The sequence below is a fragment of the Zonotrichia leucophrys genome, chromosome 1A (assembly GCF_028769735.1).
Source record: "Zonotrichia leucophrys gambelii isolate GWCS_2022_RI chromosome 1A, RI_Zleu_2.0, whole genome shotgun sequence".
Lineage (NCBI taxonomy): Eukaryota > Metazoa > Chordata > Aves > Passeriformes > Passerellidae > Zonotrichia > Zonotrichia leucophrys.
Genome location: NC_088170.1, coordinates 59,609,298 through 59,633,650, shown reverse-complemented (window position 1 = coordinate 59,633,650; position 24,353 = coordinate 59,609,298). Strand labels below are relative to the sequence as shown.

General features: G+C 41.7%; 1 protein-coding gene across 3 annotated transcripts in view; it reads right to left on the bottom strand.

Moving 5' to 3' along the window:
- The window catches only part of RELN (reelin), a 283,741-nt gene that overhangs the window by 68,432 nt on the left and 190,956 nt on the right, over window positions 1-24,353 (bottom strand). For 2 of the 3 annotated variants that reach the window (XM_064702886.1, XM_064702888.1), the window contains exons 21-28: window positions 21,125-21,317; window positions 18,455-18,567; window positions 11,538-11,675; window positions 10,719-10,905; window positions 6,870-7,075; window positions 4,851-5,022; window positions 4,278-4,478; window positions 1,472-1,707 (exon numbers count right to left, since the gene is read on the bottom strand). In XM_064702886.1, the coding sequence (XP_064558956.1) occupies window positions 1,472-1,707; window positions 4,278-4,478; window positions 4,851-5,022; window positions 6,870-7,075; window positions 10,719-10,905; window positions 11,538-11,675; window positions 18,455-18,567; window positions 21,125-21,317 (1,446 nt within the window). Of the gene's footprint in view, window positions 1-913; window positions 929-1,471; window positions 1,708-4,277; window positions 4,479-4,850; window positions 5,023-6,869; window positions 7,076-10,718; window positions 10,906-11,537; window positions 11,676-18,454; window positions 18,568-21,124; window positions 21,318-24,353 lie in introns of all 3 variants that reach the window. The other variant, XM_064702887.1, reaches the window with a different exon arrangement.

The window sequence follows — 24,353 nt, the reverse complement described above, 5'->3', positions numbered from 1 at the left end:
GGCACCTGCTTTTATTGGCTAATTACTGAAGAAAAGACAAACTTGTTATGGTACACACTGCTATTTCAAGTCCTTGCAGCAGAGGCACCGGCTCCCCTGCTACAAAATATGCCACACACTGAAATGGTATTGAGGATGAGGGAGGAGGATGGGTTGGAAACCCAGAGGCAGCACTAGAGAAGCTGCTGGGAGGGTGAGAGGCAGGGGAACATGGCCAAGGGCCTGGTGGGGTGGTTGTGGTGGCACTGCTTGGTGCATCCAACAAATCAGGTCGGGGTGTTTTACTGATGGAGTAAGACAGAGTAAGGGGAGTGAAGAACTTCACCCAAATCCAGATAAGATTTGGGTGAAGATCCAGAAAACCCTCCTGATTTCAAGGCTTGTGTCTTCCACCATCTGATGTTTTCTCACTTGTATTAATCTGGGGCTGAGGTTGTGCTTGCAGATATGCCATTCTTCCCTCCTTTGCCTCTGGCTGTCCCGGCTGCCTTCAGTGACACAGCACGTTATGCATCAGCTCAAATACCTTGCTAAAGTTTCTTTGCCTAGTGGTAACTAAAATTAATCCTGTTCAAATGGCTTATTTAATTCATGTGACTTAGTACTCTCTTGCTGGTGCCTTTGACCTAGCTGACATGGATAAAGACAATGAAAGGATTGGTGTCAAATTAAAAAGTGCTGGGTTGCTCGCTGCTTTTTAATTTAATTATCTATTACAGACCAATCTGACACCTTTAAAATGGAAAATTCACACTGCTTGGGGCAGCATAGTATATTTCCCCCAGCTCTGCCATATTGTAACACTGCTTTTATTCACAGATTTGCAACTTTTCCCTAATGTACCATTCTAGAAGCAGCTAAATCAGCTAATCCCCGTGTCCCACTGGCATCACTGGTTTACAATGCACTGTACCTGGCTGCGAGTGACCTGGGGATAACAAGAGTAACTCAAAGTCTCCTGTGTGGTACACGGAGGGCTCACTGAGCTCCGGGAGCACCTGCAAGACCAGGTCTGGATGGGCTGTTTGGGTCCAACCCAGCTGGCTATGGACCCTCAGCCCGCACAGGAGGGTGTGATCTTACACAGACCAAAGCAAAAAACCAGAAGTGCTCTTCTCCATGTGGGGACACATGTCCTCTGTTAATTAAGTTGAGAACCACCAGATGGAAAAACCCATGTGGGAAGAGGCCTGATGGGTCTTGGCAGGAGAGTTTTATACCTGGGGAATGGGGAGTGGAGGAGGAGGAGCATGGCCAATGGGATACCAGTAGGGAGGGGCAAGGGGAGGGACTGACCAAGGAATAGACCACCAGGGAGGTATCCTCTAATAACCCAGTGCAAAACAACAACTAAACAAACTCTGTAGTGCAACACAACACAGCTTTGCTACTTGGATGTACCGTTCCAGAAGCAGCTAAATCAGCTAATCCCCGTGTCCCACTGGCATCGCTGGTTCACAACGCACCGTACCTGGCTGCGAGCGACCTGGGGATAACAATGGTGACTCTTGTCCAGTCCTCAAAGTCGCCGGTGTGGTACACGGAGGGCTCGCTGAGCTCCCGGGAGCTGCCCTCGCAGCCCTTGGTGCCGGGGGACGCGGGGTAGCAGCCCTCCTTCACCAGCGACCAGAAGAGCCCAGCGTCGTGCGAGTACTGCAGCAGCACGGGGGCAGAGCTGCTGTACTGGCTGGTGCAGCCAATGTTCAGCTGCAAAGAAGCAGAGAGCCAGAGATGAGGGAAATAGCAGGTTTGTCTTTACAAACAAGCTGTGGGTCTCCTGGTAGGTAAACTGGCGCTCAGAGATAAAAGAAACAATGGGAAGGATTCTACTGATTGATGAATGGGAAAAAGATATTTGGTTTTACAAATAAACTTCAGGTTTGCTGATTAATGAAATTAGACATTGAAAGATGAAAGAAACAATGGGGAAGAAAACCACCTAAATTCCACAAGAATCAAAAATTAGAAGGGACAGGTATACATTAGAGGGAAATCTTTGGGATCAGGCGTATCGGGAAGTCTGTACCTCAAGTACCTCAGCCAATGGGGAAAGAGAGAAGGGAAATGCAGCTGGGAAATTAGAATAAAAAGGAGGCTGCATCCTCCAAAAATTTGAGAGATCCCAGGGGAATGCCCCATGGCCTCTCTCTTTATTCATATAAAGTAAAAGGACTCCTCTGTCTCCTTTTTGGACATAAACCTCTGGTGTTTGTGGATTAATTTTCCTAACAGAGATGACATGAAAAAACTGCACTGTTATTAGTACTTATTGGCTGCAAACCACCTTTGACCTTTTGTGCTGGGAGGTTTAATGCTCTGAGCACTGGCTCTGAACCCTGCTGGCAGACTGCTTGGAGTCTGCTTCCCACATGGAAATATGACATTTCTTGGTAAAAATTCCCACCTTCCTTCATTAAGGTTGCTGAGTTCAGCACACAAAGAGGTGCAAAGAACTTTCCAAGTGTCCCTGTGCATACAAGCCCCAAACAGCAAGCTCTGTGCAGGCACCTGCGTGCCCAGGAGTGGAAAGAGCTGTATCCTCTAGGATCCATCCCATCTGCAGCCCAGTGTGCCCAGAGGATCAGCCTGACTGCCAGGTTAGCCCTAACCACAGCCGTGTCACTGCCTTGCAGGAATGATGTCTGTGAGCTGGCACTGCAGTTTGGGCCCCCAAAACAGAGTAACATTTGGATTAAGAAGAAAAAATGCGTATTAAAATGTAAAATGAGAATGCTGCCACGACCAAAATCAACTGCTGATTTGAAGTTTCAGTTTCATTCTTCAAGCTATCAGAAAAATATTAGTTTTCCTTGGTTTATTGCAGAAATTCTACTTGAGTTGTAGAAGGCAACATGTAAAACAAAATCATTCATGTAAAATGAAATAATTCTAACAAATTACTGTCTTTGAGCTTATCAATGCAAAATTATTCCAGTCTGCTATTTAAAATGGAAATTTCACACACTCATGAAAGCATGCAAATAGGACTAACACATTTATGTGCAGGCTGAAAAGCTTTCCAAAAAAGTATAAATTCAGTCCTTAAATAATAGACTTTATAAAGAAGAACTCACTGTTCTGTGACACATTCTCATGTTTTGTATAGTTATGTTACATTGTCAAGTGCTTCAGTGATGGAAGGTTACGAAACATTTTTAAGTATTTTTTTTAAACCAAGACAAATTCTTAATTGCTGTTGATCATCAAACCTAGAGAATGGACACTTCATCACTGAAGTACAGGAAGGTGGTGAAGAGGCAAATAGCATAACCCTTTTCCTGCCTAAATGGTATTTATTTATTGAGATATCCTTAGGTTTTAAACAATTTAAAGTATAAAACTACATGCAATACTCACAAGAAAATTGTACTGAAATCCCCCAGTTTGTATAGCATCTTATTAGCATATTTTTTAGTTGAAATTAGATAATTTTACAAATCCCAGTATTTCTAACGAACTTTCCTATTTATAGAACTGTGGGAATTATATTTGAAAAGCTGCCTGTAAACATCTGATCTTTTTAATAATTCCACTAGTAAATTATTCAGTGTCTGTATCCACCAATTATGTAAGGACCATGTATTTGTGGGGAGCTCATTAAAATTGCATTGCAACCAACTTCCAGAATTCACCAATGGGATTTCATTATAAACTCAATAAAATTTTGATTAGGGTTCAGAAACAAGAGCTTGTCAAAGCAAATACACTTTCTTTGGAGCTCATATTCTGATGTATTGTCAGACCACTGAAATTTTTTGTAAGCTCTTTAAAGAAGAAAATGCTAATTGGAGCCTATATTCATTGACACAATAAAAGTAAATTATATGAAAAACACACACTGGAGTACAGAGCAGCTTGTAAGTCCTTAAATAGTTTAAAATACAAAAAATGAACCCAAACCACATTGGAGCTTTTGTACTCACAGAGCCCCAGACAGGGTAAATCCTTTTGGGCTTGACAGTGCAGTAGTATTTCCTAGTACTGACTTGAATATAATGACATGTACTTCAAGCCACTTCTCAAATGTGCTGAAGAACAAAAACCTTTAAACTTCTCCAGAGGAGTAAAAATGCTTTCAAGCACCAAGGTTTTGGCTATTCTAGAAAGCAGGATGGCATTTTATTCTGTATGGGTTCATAATTGTGCTTTTCATGTCTTTTTACACAATTGTCTATTTTATCACCTTTGTTTGAGCTGTGGCCCCAGTGGCATCTTGCAAATATTGGCTAAGGACAATTTTACTGATATTGTTGCACAGATTTATGTTTAAGGAATACCTTGAACTGCAGGACATATCCAGGCTTCAGGGTTAAATCTCGAGTCACTGCAAAGCGGTCTCCATCCGATTTACCAAACAGCATGGCAGAGGGGGTCGCAGAGCAGAAACTTTCATTTTTGGTCATCCCTTCATTGGCCAGCATCAACCATACACTCATCTGGTTCATAGGGTAATCAAATGCTGGCTTTTCATAAAAGTTCTGTTAGAAATGAAAAGAAAAGCCAGAGGTATTATCCCCTTGTGCTGTGACTTCAGAATAATTCCCAAAATGATGAACCTTCAAATTTTGCAATTTTTATTTTCTCTAGTTTTCAAAAAAACTTTTATTGCCAAAACTTCAGTCTTGACTTTTTGCAGAGATACATGATTACATCATCTGACACAAAGCTTAGGAGCCTGATGATTTTGTGCAAAGACCCAGGTTATTCCCACACAGAGATGCAGCTGCAAGCACTGCAGCTGTCTCTTTAAATAAACCCAGTATTTTCAATGAAAACTATGTTCAAACAAGTCTCCTAACAGGATAGTTCCTGTTTCCTGGGGATGCCCACAGCCTGCTCTTGCTTATTACCTGTGGCAAGGTGGGATTCACGACAGGGATGATGTGCTTCTGCTTCTCTGACAGGATGATGATGTCGTCAATGGCCCACTGGTCGTACCCTTCCCCTGAGAACACCGGCTGCCACCAGCGAAACCTGGTGCAGGGGGTCTTGGCTGCAGCTGGCAGCTCCAGATACACAAACCTGAGGAACACAAACAGAGCCGAACCTCAGAGAACACAGTTTGTAGAGAAGTGTATCACTAAACAGTGAAAAGAGACAGGAAAGCCAGCAGCTATCTTATTTGTAAAAGTCCTCAGTAATTTGTGTGTCCAGAGAAGGGCAGCAAAGCTGGGGAAGGGTCTAAGAGAGTAACTCATATGAGGTGCAGCTGAGGAAGTTTGGGTTGCTTAGTCTGGACAAAAGGTGGCTCAGCAGAGACCTCATTGCTCTCTACAACTACCTGAAAGGAGGTTGTAGTAAGACGGGGTAATCAACCTTTTCTCCCAGGCAACCAGGGACATGAGTACATTGCCTCAAACTCTGCCAGAGGAAGTTTATTGAATTTGCAGGCAACCAGTGAGGGGAGAGAATGATGAGGAGGACTCCATTGATATCAGAAGGCTAATTAATTACTTTATTATACTATATTACATTACATCTAAACTGAATGTGCCAAGCACTCACTCTGCACACACTGCACTGAATCTTGTGACTGTGAGCCGACAGTCCCAACACACACACACATACACACACTTGGTCCTGATAGGCCAAGGAAACAAAACACCATCACTTTGGGTAAACAATCTCCATATTGCACTCTACTTTTGCACAAACATAGGCACAGCAAATGATAAGAATTGTTTTTCCTTCTTCTGAGGTTCAGAGAATGTGAATCTCAGAAATATTCTCGGGAAGAATTGTGCCTTGCTTTTCTCTGTGAAGCTACATTGGTTTGGGTTGGACAACAGGCAGAGTTTCTCCACTAAAAGGTAGTCAGGCACTGGGGCTCCTTGGGCTGCCCAGGGAGCTGGAGGAGTCACCATCCCTGGAACTGTCCAAAAAAACCCTGGATATGGCACTTAGTGCTGTAATTTAGTTGATATGGTGATGTTGGGTCAAAGGTTGAATTTCATGATCTTGGAGGCCTTTTCCAACTTTAAGGATTCTGTGATGCTATTATTCAATTTTCCCATATATCTAGATACCTATTTATGCACTGCATATCAAGAAGCCTTCTTTGTTCTTCTTGTAAACTCTTTAAGAAAATGTATGTTTTTTCTGCTCTATTACTATATTGCCAAACACAATAGGGAACTGATTTGAGCTCTCTAGCTTTGAATTAAACTGTTCAGCTGATCCATGTTCTGATGCCAGGAAGTAATAGTGGTATATGCTACCAAAATTAATTTCTCATTCTCTTCTGCTGATTGGTCCTATTTGTAGACAAAAGCATCCTTCTGTTACAATGCAATAGATTATGTAGCAGTTTTCTTTGGGTAAAATATTTCAGGCCTTCTATACAGATCTTTGTATGCTGAAAGACATGGACTACGGGTAATAGAAAAATCATGTTAACATCCGTGTAGACAAATATAATTTAAATTTTCACTGACAGGGTATCTGACACCAAGTTTGAATGGCTGAACATGATTTCTTCTCCTCCTTAAATATTTATTTAAAGGAGTTTTTGCTTCATATGACATTAATGCATGTACATTAGATCTGAAATCAGAGTCAGAGGAAATGGAAGATTTCTGCACCTCTTTTAAGCAAGTTCTGTATTTGCTTGCTAATGTTTTGCAGATTTAGCATTTTAGTCATGTTTCACATAGAAGATGATAGGAAATTTTATATTTTACTTAAGACCGTAAGGCCCACTTTCATTACAGTTTTCATTCCCAGTGACAGGAGTTTACTGTGCCAGTCAGAAAAAGTAATGATGACTTCTAAGCATTATAAATTTGAATTATGATTCATGTTTTCATAAGTTGAGAAATATATATTTTTAAAAGCTGATGTGGATTATTTAATTTAGATCAAAATTATACCTGGGTTTGCTGAAGTCAGAGAAATACATTTCGGCTAGTAGCTGCCAATTGATCCCGCCGTTATTGCTGTACTGCAGCAGCACACCTTCTTCTCTGCTGTCAGGTTTATTGCATGAAGAAGTCTCTCCTCCAATCTGGATGTAAAACTGTACAAAATCCACCCACGTTGTGTCCAAATCCCAGCTTACCAACTGTCTTTTTCCAGCCTACAATACAAAGAACAGAGGGACAATAATAATTTTAATTATGGCACCTTCACAGTGAATAGGCATATTTAAAGTCCATCACAGATGAACATTACACACAAAATTACACAACATGGAGGACATTGATTTCTGTATCAACTTGACTTTTTTTGTCTTTCAATTATTCTGCTTGGCCATCCTTTATGTCACCCTGATTTGATCCCACAAGAACCTTATTATTTGATTTCAATACACAATGAAAATTCACAACACAATTTCCACACAAGAATTTAATCTCATGGTCCCATGTGACTTCAGAGGACAAAGAGCAGGTGCTGGATATCCTGAATCAACCCAGGCTAAATTTTTAAGTCTTCAGCTTTCTATTGATAATGCATGGAGCAGTAGTCCTTTTTCCTAGTCCTTTTTCCCTGGTCAAATCTTTCACTATACAAGGTTACCCAATCACCTGAAATTGGCTCCTCTAATACCTTCTTCAAGGTCCATCTTCTACACAAGAACCAGGGATTGGCATTTTCTCTTCATGCTTCAGCTGAATAAAATTTGTTCCTACACAAAACGATATTCTTTTCCTAATAAGCGTTGTAAATCAGGAGTGTCTCAACTAAAACCTGTGGATTTAGTTTCAAGTTTACCTAAGCACAGCTAAGGGAAACAGGGAGCCTTGTAAAACTGAGTGAACAGCTTTTCCAAGTACGCTTTTGAACTTAAGAGGTCAATGTGGTCACTCTGTGTGTGTTCAGAAGACAGAGCATGTTCATAGAAAAAAAAGCTTTAAGGTTTAAGAGCCTTTTATTGTAACTGAAATTATCCCATAATCCTCTTCCCTTTGTGCCCTGGGGCTTGAGGCTGAACTTGTGGACTTCCACATCACCAAACCTACAAGATGCTGGTATGGGATATGAAGCTGGCAAGGCAGGACACAGGATGAGAGCAGTGTCCCCAGACAGGTGACCTGCATGCCCTGCATCTGAACAGCCCCAGCACAGCATCAGGCTGCCACAGCTTTTATAGGTAGGGCAAAGCCATTTGTGTACAGCTGGAGAGAGGATGCAGGGATTGTATTTCTGCATTTATTAAAGCAGCTTCAACCTGGCACCACTCCCCAAAATGGACCAGGACTGTCATCCTGCCTATTCTTTATAATTCTCTTTAAAAAGTGTGTTTCTGTCCATCTCCAAGCATAAAAAGGTTTAAAAAAGGAAAACCAAGGTTTAAAAAAGAAAAACCAAGTTCTGACACCTGTGTTTTAAGTAATGTTTGTGTTTTTCTCTCTCATTTGTACATTTGGGATTGTTATGACAAATTTCCAAATAAACTTGAGATAAGAAATTGACATCATCTAGCTGGACACAGGTTACAAGATTTGGGAGCTGAGATTTAAAATATCATCTGTGTTTTTTAATAAGATGAGTTTTAATCTTGTTCCATTTACCACCTCTTTCTTTGTTCTACACAGCTGAGGGTAAACCCAGCAGAGATGAATGTTTACTGCTTTCTTTCTCAGAACTTTGCTTGGCTGGTATAAGAGCCTGGGTGCTGAGCTCATTTGTGGACCCTACCAAATAGGGCACCTTGCACTGTGAGACTGACTGCTGGAAGCTGAATTCATGAGGTCTGACATTTTGTTGGCTTGTACCACTTTTGCCAAGGCAGCAAAACCTTTGAAGAATCCTTTGACTCTCAAAAAGCTCATACAGGACACAACCATAACTGATTTAGTCTGGAATTGTTCTTGGTTTGGTTTATTTTGTTGTTTATTCCCAGCTGAGACTGGAATTCCCTCCTGGATGGTGCCATGAGAGTGAGAAGAACTCAGCCCTGGATGCAGCCCTGAGCTCCTGGGCGCAGCCCCAGGTGGCTAATGCTGGCCAAGGTGACACTGATAATCTCTGGGTGCTTTGCTTCCACAGCTTCATTAGAGACACCAGAATTTGAAACTGTCACCATCAAATGGAGCCAGAAATGGGTACTAAGGATGCAAAGACCCTTTGTGTGTCCTGACCTGCAGTGGGCCAAGCTCTGGCCCTAAAACTGTTCCAGGTGAGCTTTCCATATCTGCACCCCACAGCAGGTGTGCCTGCCAAAGGGGTAATCACAGACCCAGGTAAACTGAGAGAGGGCATGAGTGACATAAAGCCTCAGGGAATTGCTAATTGAAAGAGCTCTGAATTGTGAACACACCTACAACTGATTGAAATGAGTTGTAAAACAAAAGCTGGAGGGTTGTCAGAACAAAGCCAACATTAATTCTGGCAAAAGTAATTGATTATGGCAGCAAACATTAGACATTCGAATAAAAAGTGGCTGTTTGAGCAAATGAAAAGAAATGTGAATATGAGCTCCCCAAAACAATACAGAACTGTTTGGCAACTATAAAAATAATTTTTTATTATCCACCAGTATGGCCCCTAGACAGTGTGAGAAAGATCTAAACAGAAATTAAATAAACCACCTTCTGTTGACGGCACACAGACTGCTACTACTCAAGAAATGAGTGATAACATAACCCTTAGAGATCAATAGAAAGAAGCCAAGAATTTCTAAATGAGTTTTTCACTCCTCCTTAGCAGGAATCAGAAGAAAGATCATAGCAGGTTAATTCTAATTTAGCAAATACTTTTGAGAAACTTGGCATAAGGAACCAAGCCAGAAGGAAAAACATCTAACAGGGAAGACAATTATGTATAAAAATCCAATTATCACAATTAGCTAGTTATACTGATTGGGCTATTACGAAATTTTCAGTGCAGAGCTCTATTTCCAGGGGAGCTGGATGTGAGTATGTAGGAGTGCTGAAAATTATTTCATGGGTTAGATTTTTGTAATGAGGTAAACAACACACAATTGCACAGCGTTGCATATTGGGTTACTCTACAGGGACTAATCTGGCTCTCATGACAGCAGTGGCAGTTTGATCAAACCTTTAAAGGAGAAGCACATAGCTGCATTTACACTCTTCCTTTCAATTAAGAACAAAACAAACCTTAGTAATAGACCTGAGGAGCAACAATACAAAAATAAATCAGTGATTACAATGCATAATCTTACATTAGGTCATAAAGATCCCTTTTTATTTTAGCTGTAATTGCTACTAATTAGCAGAATTCCCCATATCTCCTTCCTGTTCTATTATTTTTTTGTCTGCAAAGTATCCAAGTTATACAAAAGAATATTCTCCTTCAGGTTAAACATTTTCTAAAAGCCTGAAAAAATGGGTTTTTTCAATAGTTTTGTTCCTGTGACCTCAAATTAAGCTGCTTATGTCCTGGAAAGCCAACCTTTCCCCATCTCTTAGCCAGGACAGTACAGAAGAAACAAATGGGAGCTGCTGGAGGCTGCAAACTGAATCTTAAAAAAGAAAACGTCGAGGCAAGACATTGTGAATATACACACTTCCCAGCACACTGGCAATACACTACCTTTCATTACAGCTGCTATTTCTTTGCTACACAGTGCATGTGTCTTTCCCAATCTCTTTTGATTGCTTTGTTCTTTACCTGCAGAGCACAGCTGGGCTGTTTAACACACGTCTAATATCAGGTGCAGCTTCTTTCTTCCACCTCCCTTCTCTTTGCCTCACAGCCACATTATGCTCCACAGAAACCTGCAGTGTGTGCCTTTATCAGTGCCCCAGCCCTACCTTGTTGAAGTAGAGTGAGGAGCCAGATGAGATGACCCCACAGCCCTCCTCGGGCTTGACGACCTCTCCCCCAATAATTTCCTGCCACTCCGTCTTCAGGGTGTCTGGGTTCTCAAAATCAGACATGATGGTTGAAGAAAGGGGATTTTCAGGCTGACATTCAGTACCCCGAAACCCTGAATCACACCTGGAGGGAAGTGTAAACATAACAAGTTTTAAGGACTTTATTTGATACTGGAAATTAGTTAAGGTAGTGCACTGACCTTATAAAATTCGATGTGGACAACCATAATTGAAAACAAAAATCATTTTGGAATTGTGGTTTTGTATCATGGAAAAAAATCTGAATAACTGGAAAATTGGAATTTTTTTTAATTAAAAAACCTCAAAGCCCTGGGGTCTCCAGAAAATTTGAAGCTGGCAGGGAGTAGCAGTCTGCATCCTTGGTCTAGCACCCATTCTGACAGTGGCTGCCAAGCAGAGCTCAGCTGGTCCCTGGCATCTTCTGACTCAGCAAAGCAGCTCTGGCCCTGAGCTGGGGCTCTTGTGGAAAGGGCTGGAGTGCCCACCAGGACACCTGGAGCAGGTGAAAGCTCTTCCAGTGCTTGTATCTGCCAAGGGTACAGCTCCTTGGACAGGCTGGTGTGGAGCAACTGCTGCTAATGCTGCTTGAATGGTCCACCCTGCAGAGTGCTTTTGTTTTTTTAATTTTTAATACAAAAATAACAACAACAGCCAAGAAAAGGAAGCATGGAAAAGAGTAGGGTGCTTGAAGTATCAGGAGAGCATTGCTAGGAGGGTCTGACAAATGCCTCATACCTGCAAACCCCGTGGTCACACCAGCCATGGCCGCTGCACATGTTGGGGCACTGCTGGCCAATGTAGATGTTGTCCAGGGCCCACTCATCCTGGGCTGTGTAGTAGCACTGGCTCCAGCGGAAACGTGTGGCACTGGACCTTAGAATCAATAACAATGCATCACTTTTGGATTCTTTACAAAATGGCAGGAAAAGAGGTAAATGTAAAAAAAAAAATGAAGTTAGTATCCCATAGTATCCCAATCCAAGCCTGGGGTGCAAAGGCTGGCACAATCAAAGACAGCTTCTTACAAATTAACTTTCTAGATGATGCCAGTCATGGCACAGGGCTATACAATGAACCTTCCAGTGGCTGATGACATTTCTGAGGAAGAGTAAATTGCAGGGATTTTGAGAATTATTTTAAGGCAAGCATAGCTGTGAATATTACTGGAATTTTATTGTGCTATGGTTGCAAAATTGGAAAGGTGTATCTAGGGCATGACTTTGTGTTTTATATTTTTGGTCACAGTTAACAGGTCATAAACTGTTTAAAGAGGTTTCTCCTGATATTTATTATTTCAACAATTATTAAAGTTCTTGACTGTAAGTGAATACCAACTATTTCCATTCAACAACAGTTGACTTTTTTCTTGGATATAATTTTTTTTTTTTTGGTCAGGATAGTTCTAAACCAGATTTTGCTCACATATCACTGGTGACATTGACAGCGCAACTTTTTGACAAAGATCCTGTTTCATTGCATCTATTTTTTCCTACACTGCAAATAGCTTGCTCTTGGCCAACAACCCAAAATCTGTGACATCCAAGGTTTGTGGTGGGGGATCATCAAATTAATTTCCTTGCCTAACTAATCTCTGGATATTTGTAATATTCTTCAAGCACAAAATCTTGCTTTAGCTTCTCCTTTCTAAATAGCTTTATCTTCAACAGCTTTTTTTCTTTACAATAGTGAAGTTAGCTAATATTACCCATTAAAAATGCTCAGTGTTGGCCTTTTAGGAGATTGTCCAATGCAACATTGACATTTCCATGGGAGTGACTGCTGCTAGCCAAACCCAGTCTGACACCCACCACCCTCAAAAACCAAGGCTGGAGAAGAAAGTAAATAATGAGAAAAGCAATCTTTCTCATCATCAAGCCTTCTCAAGCTACCCTGCCAAACGGTGCACATCCAACTGGTTACAGACACTGGCTGGTGGCCACTCCCAAATAGGGGATACAGAGATTCTACACTCCAAGTAAAAAGGGGTGGTGGTGGCAATGTGGGCACTGAGGCTGGATTGCGTTGTTGTGGAGGGGTAGGACAGGGAAAGCAAGGCTGACTGAAGAGAACTAAAAATCCAATTTTAAATGGGATAGGCCTGTGTCTGGCCAAGGGCTTGTTGGGGGTGCTGAGGAGGAGAAGCAGGCAGCTCCTATTAGAAGCTTTTCTAGCTTGTTTCTGAGCCATATGGTTACTTTACTACGGCACAGGATAAAATGCTGTTACTCTGCTTGGAGATACAAAGGCCTTTCCCCACCCCCAATAATTTATGTAGAATAAGACTTATTAAAATGAATGCTGTAAAGGTGGCTGAGCCACCTGCTCGCACGTATGGAAGTGAAGAAATGAAGGGAGCAGGCCTGTGCAGCTGAAGAGGACAGAGTGGCACAGCAATTAGCCACTCTGGCACATATGAGAAGACTGCTACATGTATGGATAAATTTTTAAAGTACCAGTTACAAATTTCTTTAAAAAACATGTGAAGCTGCCCAAGGGCTTGATTTTTAATTGAAATGACCCTTGTTGCCTGTTTTAAGTGTCTGTTTGATATTGCAAATACTGTAAGCATTTTTACAGCACTCAGAGTTAATCTGCAGGGGCAAATCTGCTGATTAAATACTCCCTCAGGACATAATGTATTGATGGGTTACATTACAAGAGCTATGAATTATCCATTAAAAGTCTGCAATCCCAGTAATCAGCACACAAAGGACTTCCCAAGCTTGTGAAGGCACAATGGGCAGTCAATATTGACTGCAATTATTTACTGTTTATTTTTGGAGTGCTCTGAAGTCAGCACATCACTTTGGTGTGAGGTTCATGTTCCCATCAATGGCACCACAGAGAGCCCTGACAGAGGCTGTAGGCTCTGGAAGGAGCTGTAATGACTGGTGTTAACTCTAATGTGTGCTGAGGAAAATGACAATACTGAAACCAAAGAATAGTGTTAGAGCAGGCAAACACATCCCCTGTGAACTCCCAGCACAGTAAAACTGTGTCATCCTATTTTCCCAGGTAGCAGGAGGGAGAGCACTGTGTTAGGGTATCCCTGTTTTTCATCAGGGAGGGTGTATGGGTGGAGTTGGTGTGATACCCTGCAGCCCTGGGGTGTTGCAGCAAACCAGGGGAGATTTACAGTGATGCAGAGGCTATTTCACTGTGCCATGGAAGCCTCGTGGTGCCCAACAAGTGGTAGTGCCCCCTAAAAAGAGCTTGGTGTGGCATTGATGGCATTGCCTTGGCTGCTCGCTGGCTGCTGCCAGGTGCACATGACCTGGAAGGGCAAATTTGCAGGTGCATCAGGGGTGTGCAGATGGATCAGGGCTGGTTCAGGTGCATCAGGGCTGTGCAGGTACATCAGGGCTGTGCAGGTGCATCAGGGCTGTGCAGGTGCATCAGGGCTGGTTCAGGTACATCAGGGCTGTGCAGGTACATCAGGGCCGTGCAGGTGCATCAGGGCTGTGCAGTGCATCAGGGCTGTGCAGGTGCCTCAGGGCTGGTTCAGGTGCATCAGGGCTGTGCAGGTACATCAGGGCTGTGCAGATGGATCAGGGCCGTGCAGGTACATCAGGGCTGTGCAGTGCATCAGGGCTGTGCAGGTACATCAGGGCTGTGCAGTGGATCAGGGGTGGTTCAGGTGCATCAGGGCTGTGCAGGTGCATCAGGGCTGGTTCAGACGCAGCAGGGCTGGTTCAGGTGCAGCAGGGCTGGCTCTGGGCTCAAGGCTCACTCCTGACCTACACCCTCAGTGGGGAGAGCCCAGCCCTGTGCAGTGGCAGAGGACACCTCTGTGCCCAGGGGAGCACAGCACCTGGAGCCCCAGCTGAGAAGATCCCTGTGCAGCTCTGCCTTGGGGCTGTTCCCAGGGCTCGGTGTGCACAGAGCTGCTCCCGCCCTTTGCTCAGGATCATATTGGTTTCACCTGACCAAAATGTTTCCCTGGAGAGTCTCACTGTCCCATTCCTGCTGCCACCCTGCCAGGTGCAGAGCTCCATCTGCCTCCTCGGTTCCAGATGTTGGCTGCACATCAAGCTAAGGGTGCACTCAGCTCCACTCGCTACTCAGAGGCTGCCCCAGCCCAATGAAGTGATTGTTTCTCTCATTTGAGGGGAGGGGAAGAAGGGAGGAGGTTCATTACCACCTGGAGACAAACATGTTGCCCAAATGGAGGCATGTGCAGCAGCTGGGGGCTGGGGACAGCCCAGCAGGGAGGAGTTATTTTTACCTTCAGACAGACAGCTCTCCCCTAGGGACAGCTTTGCCACCATGGGAATCCCACTGCCCCAAGGGCAAGGACAAGGGGCTGCCCTCCCCTTCCCACCCAGCCTCTGCCAGGGCTCCTGTGGGAAGCAGTGCCACCATCACAGGGCTGTGGGCAGGGACAGCTCTATGGATTCAGAGTCCTCCCTGGGCGAGGGATAATGCATGTTAGACTGAAGTGACAATTGCAGAAGCAATGCTGCTGAAAAACCCGTCCTGCTCACTGCTTTTGAAAGCTTTCCAAGGCTGCTCTGCATCTCAAGGTAACAACAGCTAAAGAGGATTATGCTGTTAAAAATGGTAATCAACCATTTAAAAAAGCCATGTTAATTAAGAAAAGAGAATAAGGAGATGAGCGTCAGCTGCATCCTTAGTGATAAAACACTGCTTCTCTGGGCAGTGACTGTTTGGGCATCTATTGAAATGGGAGGTGCAGCACTGAGGAGCTATGGAAGCATTTCTTACAAGAAAAATAAACTTCCCTAGTTCCTCATAGTTTCTCAATTTTTTTTTTAATGCTACTAGAAAGCAATCTGGCTCTCTAATGACATTATATCTAACTCAGGTTGATGTCAAATAAAAGTCATTTTTGTTGTGTGACATTTTACATAAGCACAAGGAAATCATGTCCCAGAAGTACTGCCAGTGAAATGATGCTCTGTTATAAAATTTTTCTGATATGTGAGTTAAAATAAAATCACTGCCTTCTCTCCTGATATTAAAAGCCTTAATGATTTAATGCAAATTTGTGGCTGGTAAAATTATATTTGCTACCTTCTGAGTTACCATAATTACATTTACCCAATTATCCTGAAGGTCTCATTCAGTCATTAGGTGTTGATTTGTTTATGAAGTCAGCAACTGACAGCTGCTTGTATCTCATTAAAGCCTGTTCATATGTAAATGCCTTGCATAAAACTGAAATTAATTTTCATCAGTGTTAGAAATGTTCAGTTCAAGTACAATACAATTTCAGCAAGCAGGTGCTTACATTTAATTTCTTCAAGTCTCATTCTTGCAGCAAGTTTCCTAACCCAAAATCTCACATAACATGGGGACCTTGTAAACTCATGCTTGCTAGATGCAGAACATCTACAGATCTGCAGAAATACCAGCACACCCAGAAAGTTTACAAGAGAAACAGGTGCTGCTCTGAACAATTTTCCAGCTGCATGAGCACAGTGCCACAGCCTGACACTTCCCACACGCCCAAGGTGCAAACCCTCAGCTGGGAGCTGTGCATCCAGGGGTAAAAGCTCCAGCAATCACAGCAGGGCTGTGCAGGGCTGTGAGGGCATGCTGAGGCCAGCAAGGGCCAGAACAAGGCTAATTCCTGAGACCTCCTTTGGGTGCTTGGTTTCCCTGTGCAGTAAGCACAGGGCAGGCTGGGTGTGTGACAGCCTTTGCCTTCTGTGGGTAAAACAGAAGAAAGGTCCAGAGATGTCTCCCCCTCACCCCAGCTTTGGGAAAGCAGAACACCTGGCTCTGCCTCTGCACTGTTCTTCCATCACTGAGGTTTTGCCTCTGTGTGGTGGATGCAGGTGGGGAAGGGACAGGAGGAGGAGGAGGGAGGGCACCCCAAAGAGGAGCCCTGCACCACCAACCACCTGGCTGGGCTGGCAGTGGAGAGCTGCTCATCAAATTGTCACCATAATGCCCAGGTTTTGGAAAGGCAGAAACTTGCTCTCTGCTCACAAGCCTGCTCTAAAAAGCTGTAAAAAATCCCCTCTCAATCTTAACCCAAAGGAGCTGTTGAGCCCTTAACCTTCTCTTTGCCACTGGAAAGGAATGTTAGAAAGAGACGTGTGGTGTGCTGGATTGCATTTGATGGGGAACCACCATTTAAAGGCAGCCACCCTTCCTCTTCACCCTGATAACACCACAGCACAGCACAACTCAGAAAATGGCTTCTATGAAGAGCAAAGAAATTTTCAGTGGTAATTTGTACCTTAATTACAAACAAAACTCTGCTAACAGACGGGAATCCCTTCAGATACACGACAGAGTGTGAAATATTTATGATTTGTGCACAGCATAGAACAGGAACCCGGCTATTACTTCGTCATAATTTCTCCCCACAGTCTCCTAAATTAAAATGGAGTTGTATGCTTCTGTCACCTCATATGCTGAGAAAAATTAGTAGATCCTAAAGCAAAAGAGGGCTACAACATCAGTATCATTATCAAATACACAGGGCATAATTCCTTTGAGTACATTATATGTTTTATAAATTAGGAATAACAGCCTACTTTGGAGTGTAACCCAAAAAATTGTAGATGCTTTTTAAACTCCTAAGTGCATATGTGACCCACAGATTTTGTGTATGGTGGCACAAAATGACATGTAAGATTCAGTATATTATAATCTAACTACAAAGCAGTTATTTGTAGACTTACTTGCACCATTTGGTATTATCTGATATGATATGTTCTAAGGATGCAATATTTGCCTTTGATGTTTTGCCTAGAAATAGGAAATGCTGAATATTGGCTGTACAGCAGAAAGGGCCAGTGAGTTGAAAGAAGGTATCATTGTGGTGTGATTGATGGAAACAGGCTGTGCTGAGGCCATGCAGAGTGCAAAAAAAATAATGATGAAGGATGGGGAAATACAATGATGACTTAATCTGAGCAAGCTCTCATTGCAATTGCTATGATGGATTCAGGTCAAACGTAATCAAAATGTAACTCTAATTGCAATAATTAAATTCTCAAATGAAGGATGCCCTGAAGATTGTTGGGATTTATGACAACATTTTTATTTGTATGGCATAATAAAGATTTAAAAATAAACAATGAAAGAGACAATTTAGTGATTAAAAAATTTTAGGGGAGGCAAATCAAGTTTGATTACAACAAGATGAATAGGCTTTCTGGTAATTTTTGTTTCTCTTTTTTTTGCATGAGAGAATGTTATTTTTTAAGACATGCTATAAAAAGAAACAAGAGTTAAAAAATTCCCAGAAATGAATCATTAGTTATTGTTTATACAGGGCTTTGGTCTGAAGATGTAAACAATAAGGAATGTGCAAAATAAAAATTAACAATCCAAATAAAGCCTTCCTCCAATAGGGCATTTATAGAAAAGTGCCACTATTTTTGAAAAGTCTGAACTTTATGAGGAGAGTCAGAGTACGTATTAAAAACAATCCTAAACAATAGTTTCTGTTGACTTCACCAACTTTTATTCTCTAATTATGTAAGGAATGCATTTTATGGGAAATACCTGAGACTGGGTCAGCCCTGGGACTCTACCTATTGGCTTGAGTATGTCCTGCAGAGGACTTGACATTTGTCACAGCAATTGGTGTGACAAATTGTCTGCACAACACCCCCCTGCCCTTCCCTCCCCCCACAAAAAAGAGTGTTTAAAGATAGGAAAGAAATGCTTACCAAGTCTTCTGTGGTAAAAGAACAGTGATTCTCCTCCACTGAGTGAATTCACTGGAGTGGTAAATACTTGCTGATGTAAACTCCTGACAGCTTGGCATACTGGGAAGGCATTCCTTAAAATAAAACATTCCAAAACTAGATTTAATGTTGAGGAATAACTGGGAACAGAAACAAGGGTCAAACAGTCACAGAACCAGGAGCTTGTCTGGGTCCAGATGTTGGAGTGAAAGACACAGAAGAGAGAAATCCTGGCATGAAGTGGAGAAATTTCTCAGAAAACCAGTAGTACAACTGAGGATGGAAGAAAGCCATATGAATCTATTTAAAGAGTTTAGCATTCATGACTGTTTTGCTTTCCTCCATGAGGAATGTCTATCTCTCTGGTTTTTACTATCTTCACCCCAGCATCCACCATGGACTATGAAGTGAGGATACAAGATCACTATGAAAGTGACTTAGAGACTATCATAAAGGTCATTTTAGAGACCTATTGTGAGGCTTTTCCTGGCCATGCTGACTGGCCCCACACCCTCCATCTGCAGTGGGGAGCAGCAGTAGGGGCAGACAGACACACACCAGAGGGCCCAGCCACAGCCTGCTGAAGTTTTGTCCTTGGGCCCATCCCAAGCTCTGCAGCTTTGACACCTGCAGCAAGTGCTCCTTCTTCTAGGACTATTTCTGCATTTAACTCAGATTCCTGTTGAGGTCTGTTTCTCAAATTCTATTTTTTTTAAATTCAGAAAATATGATCATTGTCACATCTTTTTGATATTAAATATAAATGAAGTCCATTATCCCAGCTTCTTACTGTTTTCCAGCACTGCCCTTCCAATGTTATGTCAGTTTTTGCAATATCCCATTAATTTATTTCCTTTTTGCCAGAACAGCACCCAAAAAATTTGGCCTATGAGGTATTAATAAAGTGCTTGGAAGTTATTACCAACCTACATGATCCTCTCCTAGCTACCAGTTCAGAGTCCCTTCTGCCACAGAACAGCTTTTCCTGACCATCCCCACATGCCCAGGAGAATTTCACTGGTCACTGCTGTGCTCACCCCCATGAAGGGTATCAGGCAAGAGAACAGACACCTGCTCATGCAAGTAGCCTACTCTGACTGTTCTAAAACTAATAATAAAGCAGTGATGCTCTACAGAAGTGATGGCGATTAAGAATATTTATATAGTTAAATTATACAGTAATAGTTATGTATTAAATATGAAGAAGGGCAGAATATATTATTTTACAGAAAAATTTATTGCTAAAACATCTTAGAGTATTAAATGAAGATCTGAGACCTTATTCTGTTTTTTTTTTTGTTTTAGTAGATTTTCTAAAGGCTTAGTTTCCTTTCCAGCAATTTTCAAACATTTTTTCGTGATTCATCTCCCCTAAAACATAATAGAAAACTGGATCTAATAAAGATCAGTGATCACAAAGCAAACAAAATTTTCAAACATTTTAATTAATTAGTGTTTTGTTTATTTGCCAGGTTATGTCCTTGAAATATACTACAAATACTCTTTTATCACAGCAACATGGGTGGTGTGAGAAAAATGATTTGGCTGCATGTTCTCCCTGATTTCTGCTCTACTGAGCAAGGAAAGGAGCACTAAAATATGAAGCTAACTTATCTTCCATGGATGCCAAGCACAAACTCCAAACACCCACTGCTAGGAACTATTCTTGGACATCAAGATGATGATGCTTGCTAGGTATACAAGACATGAACAGGGTTTGAAAGATATGATTTATAGCTTTTGTCTGGATTCTGTTTAAGATAAGAAATCATTATTTGGATTTTCAAAGTTTAAAAATTCATTTATTGAGGTTTCTTAATTATGCCCACCAAAGTAAATGTGGCAAAACACAGCATGGCAAGGGTAACCAGGCAAAGCTTTAATTGCTCATAGAAGGTGTGGAACTTTGCATACAAATCCTTTGGTGAGCCTGCAGAGCAGGCAGTGGAAAGGCAGCAGGACAAGTTCCCTGACACCCTCTGAACCTGCTCAGAGGCAGCCAAAGGACCTTGGTCAGTTCACCCCGAGTCCAGGGAAAGTCCAGCTTTTCATCTGAGAGGGAAAACCAGAGCATGAACTCCGTGCTCCTCCATTTGTGCTGAGGCAGCACGGAGGCACCCGGGGGAAGAGCAGCCAGGGCTGCTGTTTGCACTCGCAGCAGAGTGGGGGAACAGGGTCGGTCACTCCAGCCTGGACTGAGCCTGAACCGGGCTGGGAGATGAAAGCTCTGCATTACAATCCCCTGAAGGAATGTGCTTCCATTTACCAAATGGCTGTGCACAAGGGCAGAAAGAATGTCTATCCATTTAAATTCCAGGAAACAGTAGATGCGTTTTGCTTAGAAAAACAAAGCAATAGCACAGGAAAGATCTCAGCCATTACCCTGTAGCTCTAACTGTGGCCCAGTTTTTTTCTCAGCCTTTGTCCATTCCTGTCACTATTTTGTTTCAGGCTTTCAGATACCTTTCTTCCAAATATTATAAGGAACAGTCTAAATACCCCTATTAATAATTTTGACAGATTACAACAGAGAATTTATTTACTGAAAGGTGAAAAGGAAAACATCTTTGTTCAATGCCAAAAATGTATTTCAGACTGTCTTTGTATAAAGCAGAGTTTATGGAAGACAAATGTCCTCGCTGCCAGCCTCACCTCCTGAACAAGATGCCACGTGAGGCCATGGTTGGTGGAGTACTCCAGTTTCACCTGGTTGTCCATGTGAGGGGTGAAGGCCTGACCACAGCCCATCACCAGGTTGAACTGTATCATATAGGAAGCTCCAATCTGCATGGACTGGGTCTCCACGTAGCGCATGCTAGAGGCCAGCTTTGAATCTCCTGTAAAACTGAGAGATGCAAGGACAGAATCAGGATGGATCCCCAAAATCATTCAAAAAAGAACACTATGGTTCTGGGTTAAATGCACTTGCGCTTCTTTATTCTGTAGACTGGCATGTGGGATGAGACCACGCACAGAAGAATCTTTCTGCTGGTACTTCTGCAAATTACCAGGAAGGTCTTGATCTATCCCAGAATGTGAAACACTTAATTATTCTGTTTTATGCTTTTTGTATTAAGGATCAAGTTAGGATCTGGCAAAGGGCAACATAAGGAAAAAACAACATAAAGAAAGTTCATTCCCCTGGGTGTCCATTGCCTAAGGTCATGCCACAGTCAGAACTGTAATTTCATTCTAATATTGGACAGTTAAGATATTCTGAATCTAATTTAAAATACTCCTGTTATATACACTGTTAACTTCATTGATTTTCCTATATGCAATTCATTCACTGATTTGTGCAATTCATTCACTTGACTGTTTTTCAGAATTATTCTTCTATTCTCAGCTTCTTTTCCATAGAGTGTACTGATGTAAGAGTTGTATTTTCCAGTGGATTGGAGAACAATAGTAATGCTACACATATATTTTGCAAGGTACCCAGTTATCATATATATAGTAATACAATTTATAGTCTGAAATTCCAAGATATTTCACTTCAAATGCATGTTTTTCTTCTATGCACTACTCAAAAGAAAAAGGAAACAACAAAATTCAAAACCTCAAATACAACAGAAGCATTATAAGGAAGTAATAACAACTTAAACATTGAATCTTGCTCACTAGGCATCAAAACAGAGTATTTAATGAAAGTTCACATAGAATGAAAATTGCCTCCCTCTGCTTAGTTTGAGATGTTTACTTAGTGTCTTCAGAAATACTGTAGTCCTTTCAGCTTCAATATTTTCTAAGACTATTCTTAAATGCAAACAATTTAGAAAAGGGATTGGCTCTTTTAAAAGAAAATCTCTGCAAATCATCATGGAAAAGAAAAAGCTACATTCAGTACAGGGGTGATGAAGAGAATAATCTAGTTCAAGGTTGCTCTTATGATTGAGTAAGCTACAGTTTATTATCTTACATAAGAAGTCATAATCTTTAAATACAATACAGAAGAACATATTAGCTTCTACTCCTGTAAAATTCAAGGTCATGGCAAAGTGAGTATGAGGACAAGGAATACAAGTCAGTGTCACTTAAGGCTCTTTTGAATTAAATCAATGACCTACATTGTTTTCTACAGAGTCCTTTCCAGAGAGAGCATTTATGCCATACATGTCAGCATCCTACCTTAAAGCTTTAGAAGAAATTACTGAAAGCTGACATTGATTTTGTCATTATTAAATTTCTGTTACTTGGCATAAGTTAAGATCCTGTCTGCTTTCTACTCTCTGGCCTTACTTCTGTGACTTGATTTCCTAAAGATGATCCAGGTCATGACTTTATATGAAAATTTTCACTTTGTCTTGTCACTCAGCAGCCCAGAGTGACTGTGGATGGACACTCCCTTCACTGCCAGGGCACAAGGGCACAGCCATGGACAGCTGGACTGGAAGGCAGTAAGTTATCTTGGAAAACTGAACTGCTTGCCCTTTGTATCTGAACTGTTTGCCCTTTCAGTTGGTGTTGTCAGTGTTTTTCTTCTCAATAGGAAGGATAATTTTAAGTTAAGAAGAGGATATAATGTGCACTCATCAGCAGTACAGCTCCCAACCTATGGTTTGTGGCTTCATGGTTAGATCTGAATGCACCTCAGAAGAGCCTGTCTGGTTAATGCCTGAATTTCCCTTTATTCTAAACTTTATCTTGTATTTTATAAAATGACAAAAATCCTCAAATTTAAAAGCTAAAACTCATTTGATCTGACACAAGCTGTGTTGTGAAATCTGTGCCTATACAACCAGGCTCTTCAGGTGTCAGCCAAACATGTGCAGCATAATCAGCTGAAAGTTTTGTGAGGCACTGCTTTGGAAGAGGATTTGGCGCTGCACACAAAAACCTGGGCATAGCAGCACATCACAGTTACCTAAAGCTTATCTGAACAGAATAAAGGAGTTGAAACTCAACAATTTGATGAAACATCTGCCCAGAAGTTGTCTTACCAAAGTAACAGAAGACAAGTAAAGGACTTCTAGTGAAAAAAAAAAAAGGGCAAAGAATTAAATGTAACATTTTGCTCTTGTCTTCACAAAAATTCCTTTTGTTCAATGCTACTAAATAAAATGAGAAAAAAAGAAGTATTAAACTCTAATATATTCTTTCTGGTGGCATTCAGGTAATGATTAAAATATTTTAAATTTAGTGTTCATTTTAATTTAATAGCTTAGCCACTGGATATTGTACACAATATATTAAGTAAGTATATTAAGTAAGTTAAAAAGTCAAACCAGCTCTTTAAAATGCATATTAAAGAAATGTGGCAAAGGAAGATAGTATTGAGATGCAGACAATATGTGGTGCTCTATAAGAAGCTCTTTTGAGGGAAGGAAATCACATTACAGGTACACAAAGTCCTTTATCATCCACATTTTGCCTCCAGCTGAACACAAGTAGCATTAAAGTTGTGGGCTCTACCTTGTCCCTTCTTTGCTCTCCAGATCTCTCATGTTGTGGTTAGGGGTATGTTCTTTTGCTGGAATACCAAATGTTTTCTTTGTTCTGGCAGCCACACAGCTGGAATGCCTTTCCAGAATTTGTAAAAGATGAAGTCATGTCCCTGGCGTCACAATAATTAACTAAAAAATCTTCAGAAACGAGAATGCAGAGGCCTCATTTTTGTATAAATTTGTTGCTGTGAGTGGGTTTCTGGCACGTGTATAATTAGACCTGCAGAGGCACAGGAACAATACCCATAGGTGCCCTCAGAACAATCACTCTCCCTCCAAGCACTGCCAGCTAATTGGTACTTCTGGGAATGGTATCACAGTCAATGTCAGCCAACCTGCATTGCTCCAAACTGCTCTGGGATCCCCAGAGTTACCATCTTTTCAAGGCTGGGACTTTTAGGAATGCTGAAAAGCCACATGGATGCAGCTTGTTTTGT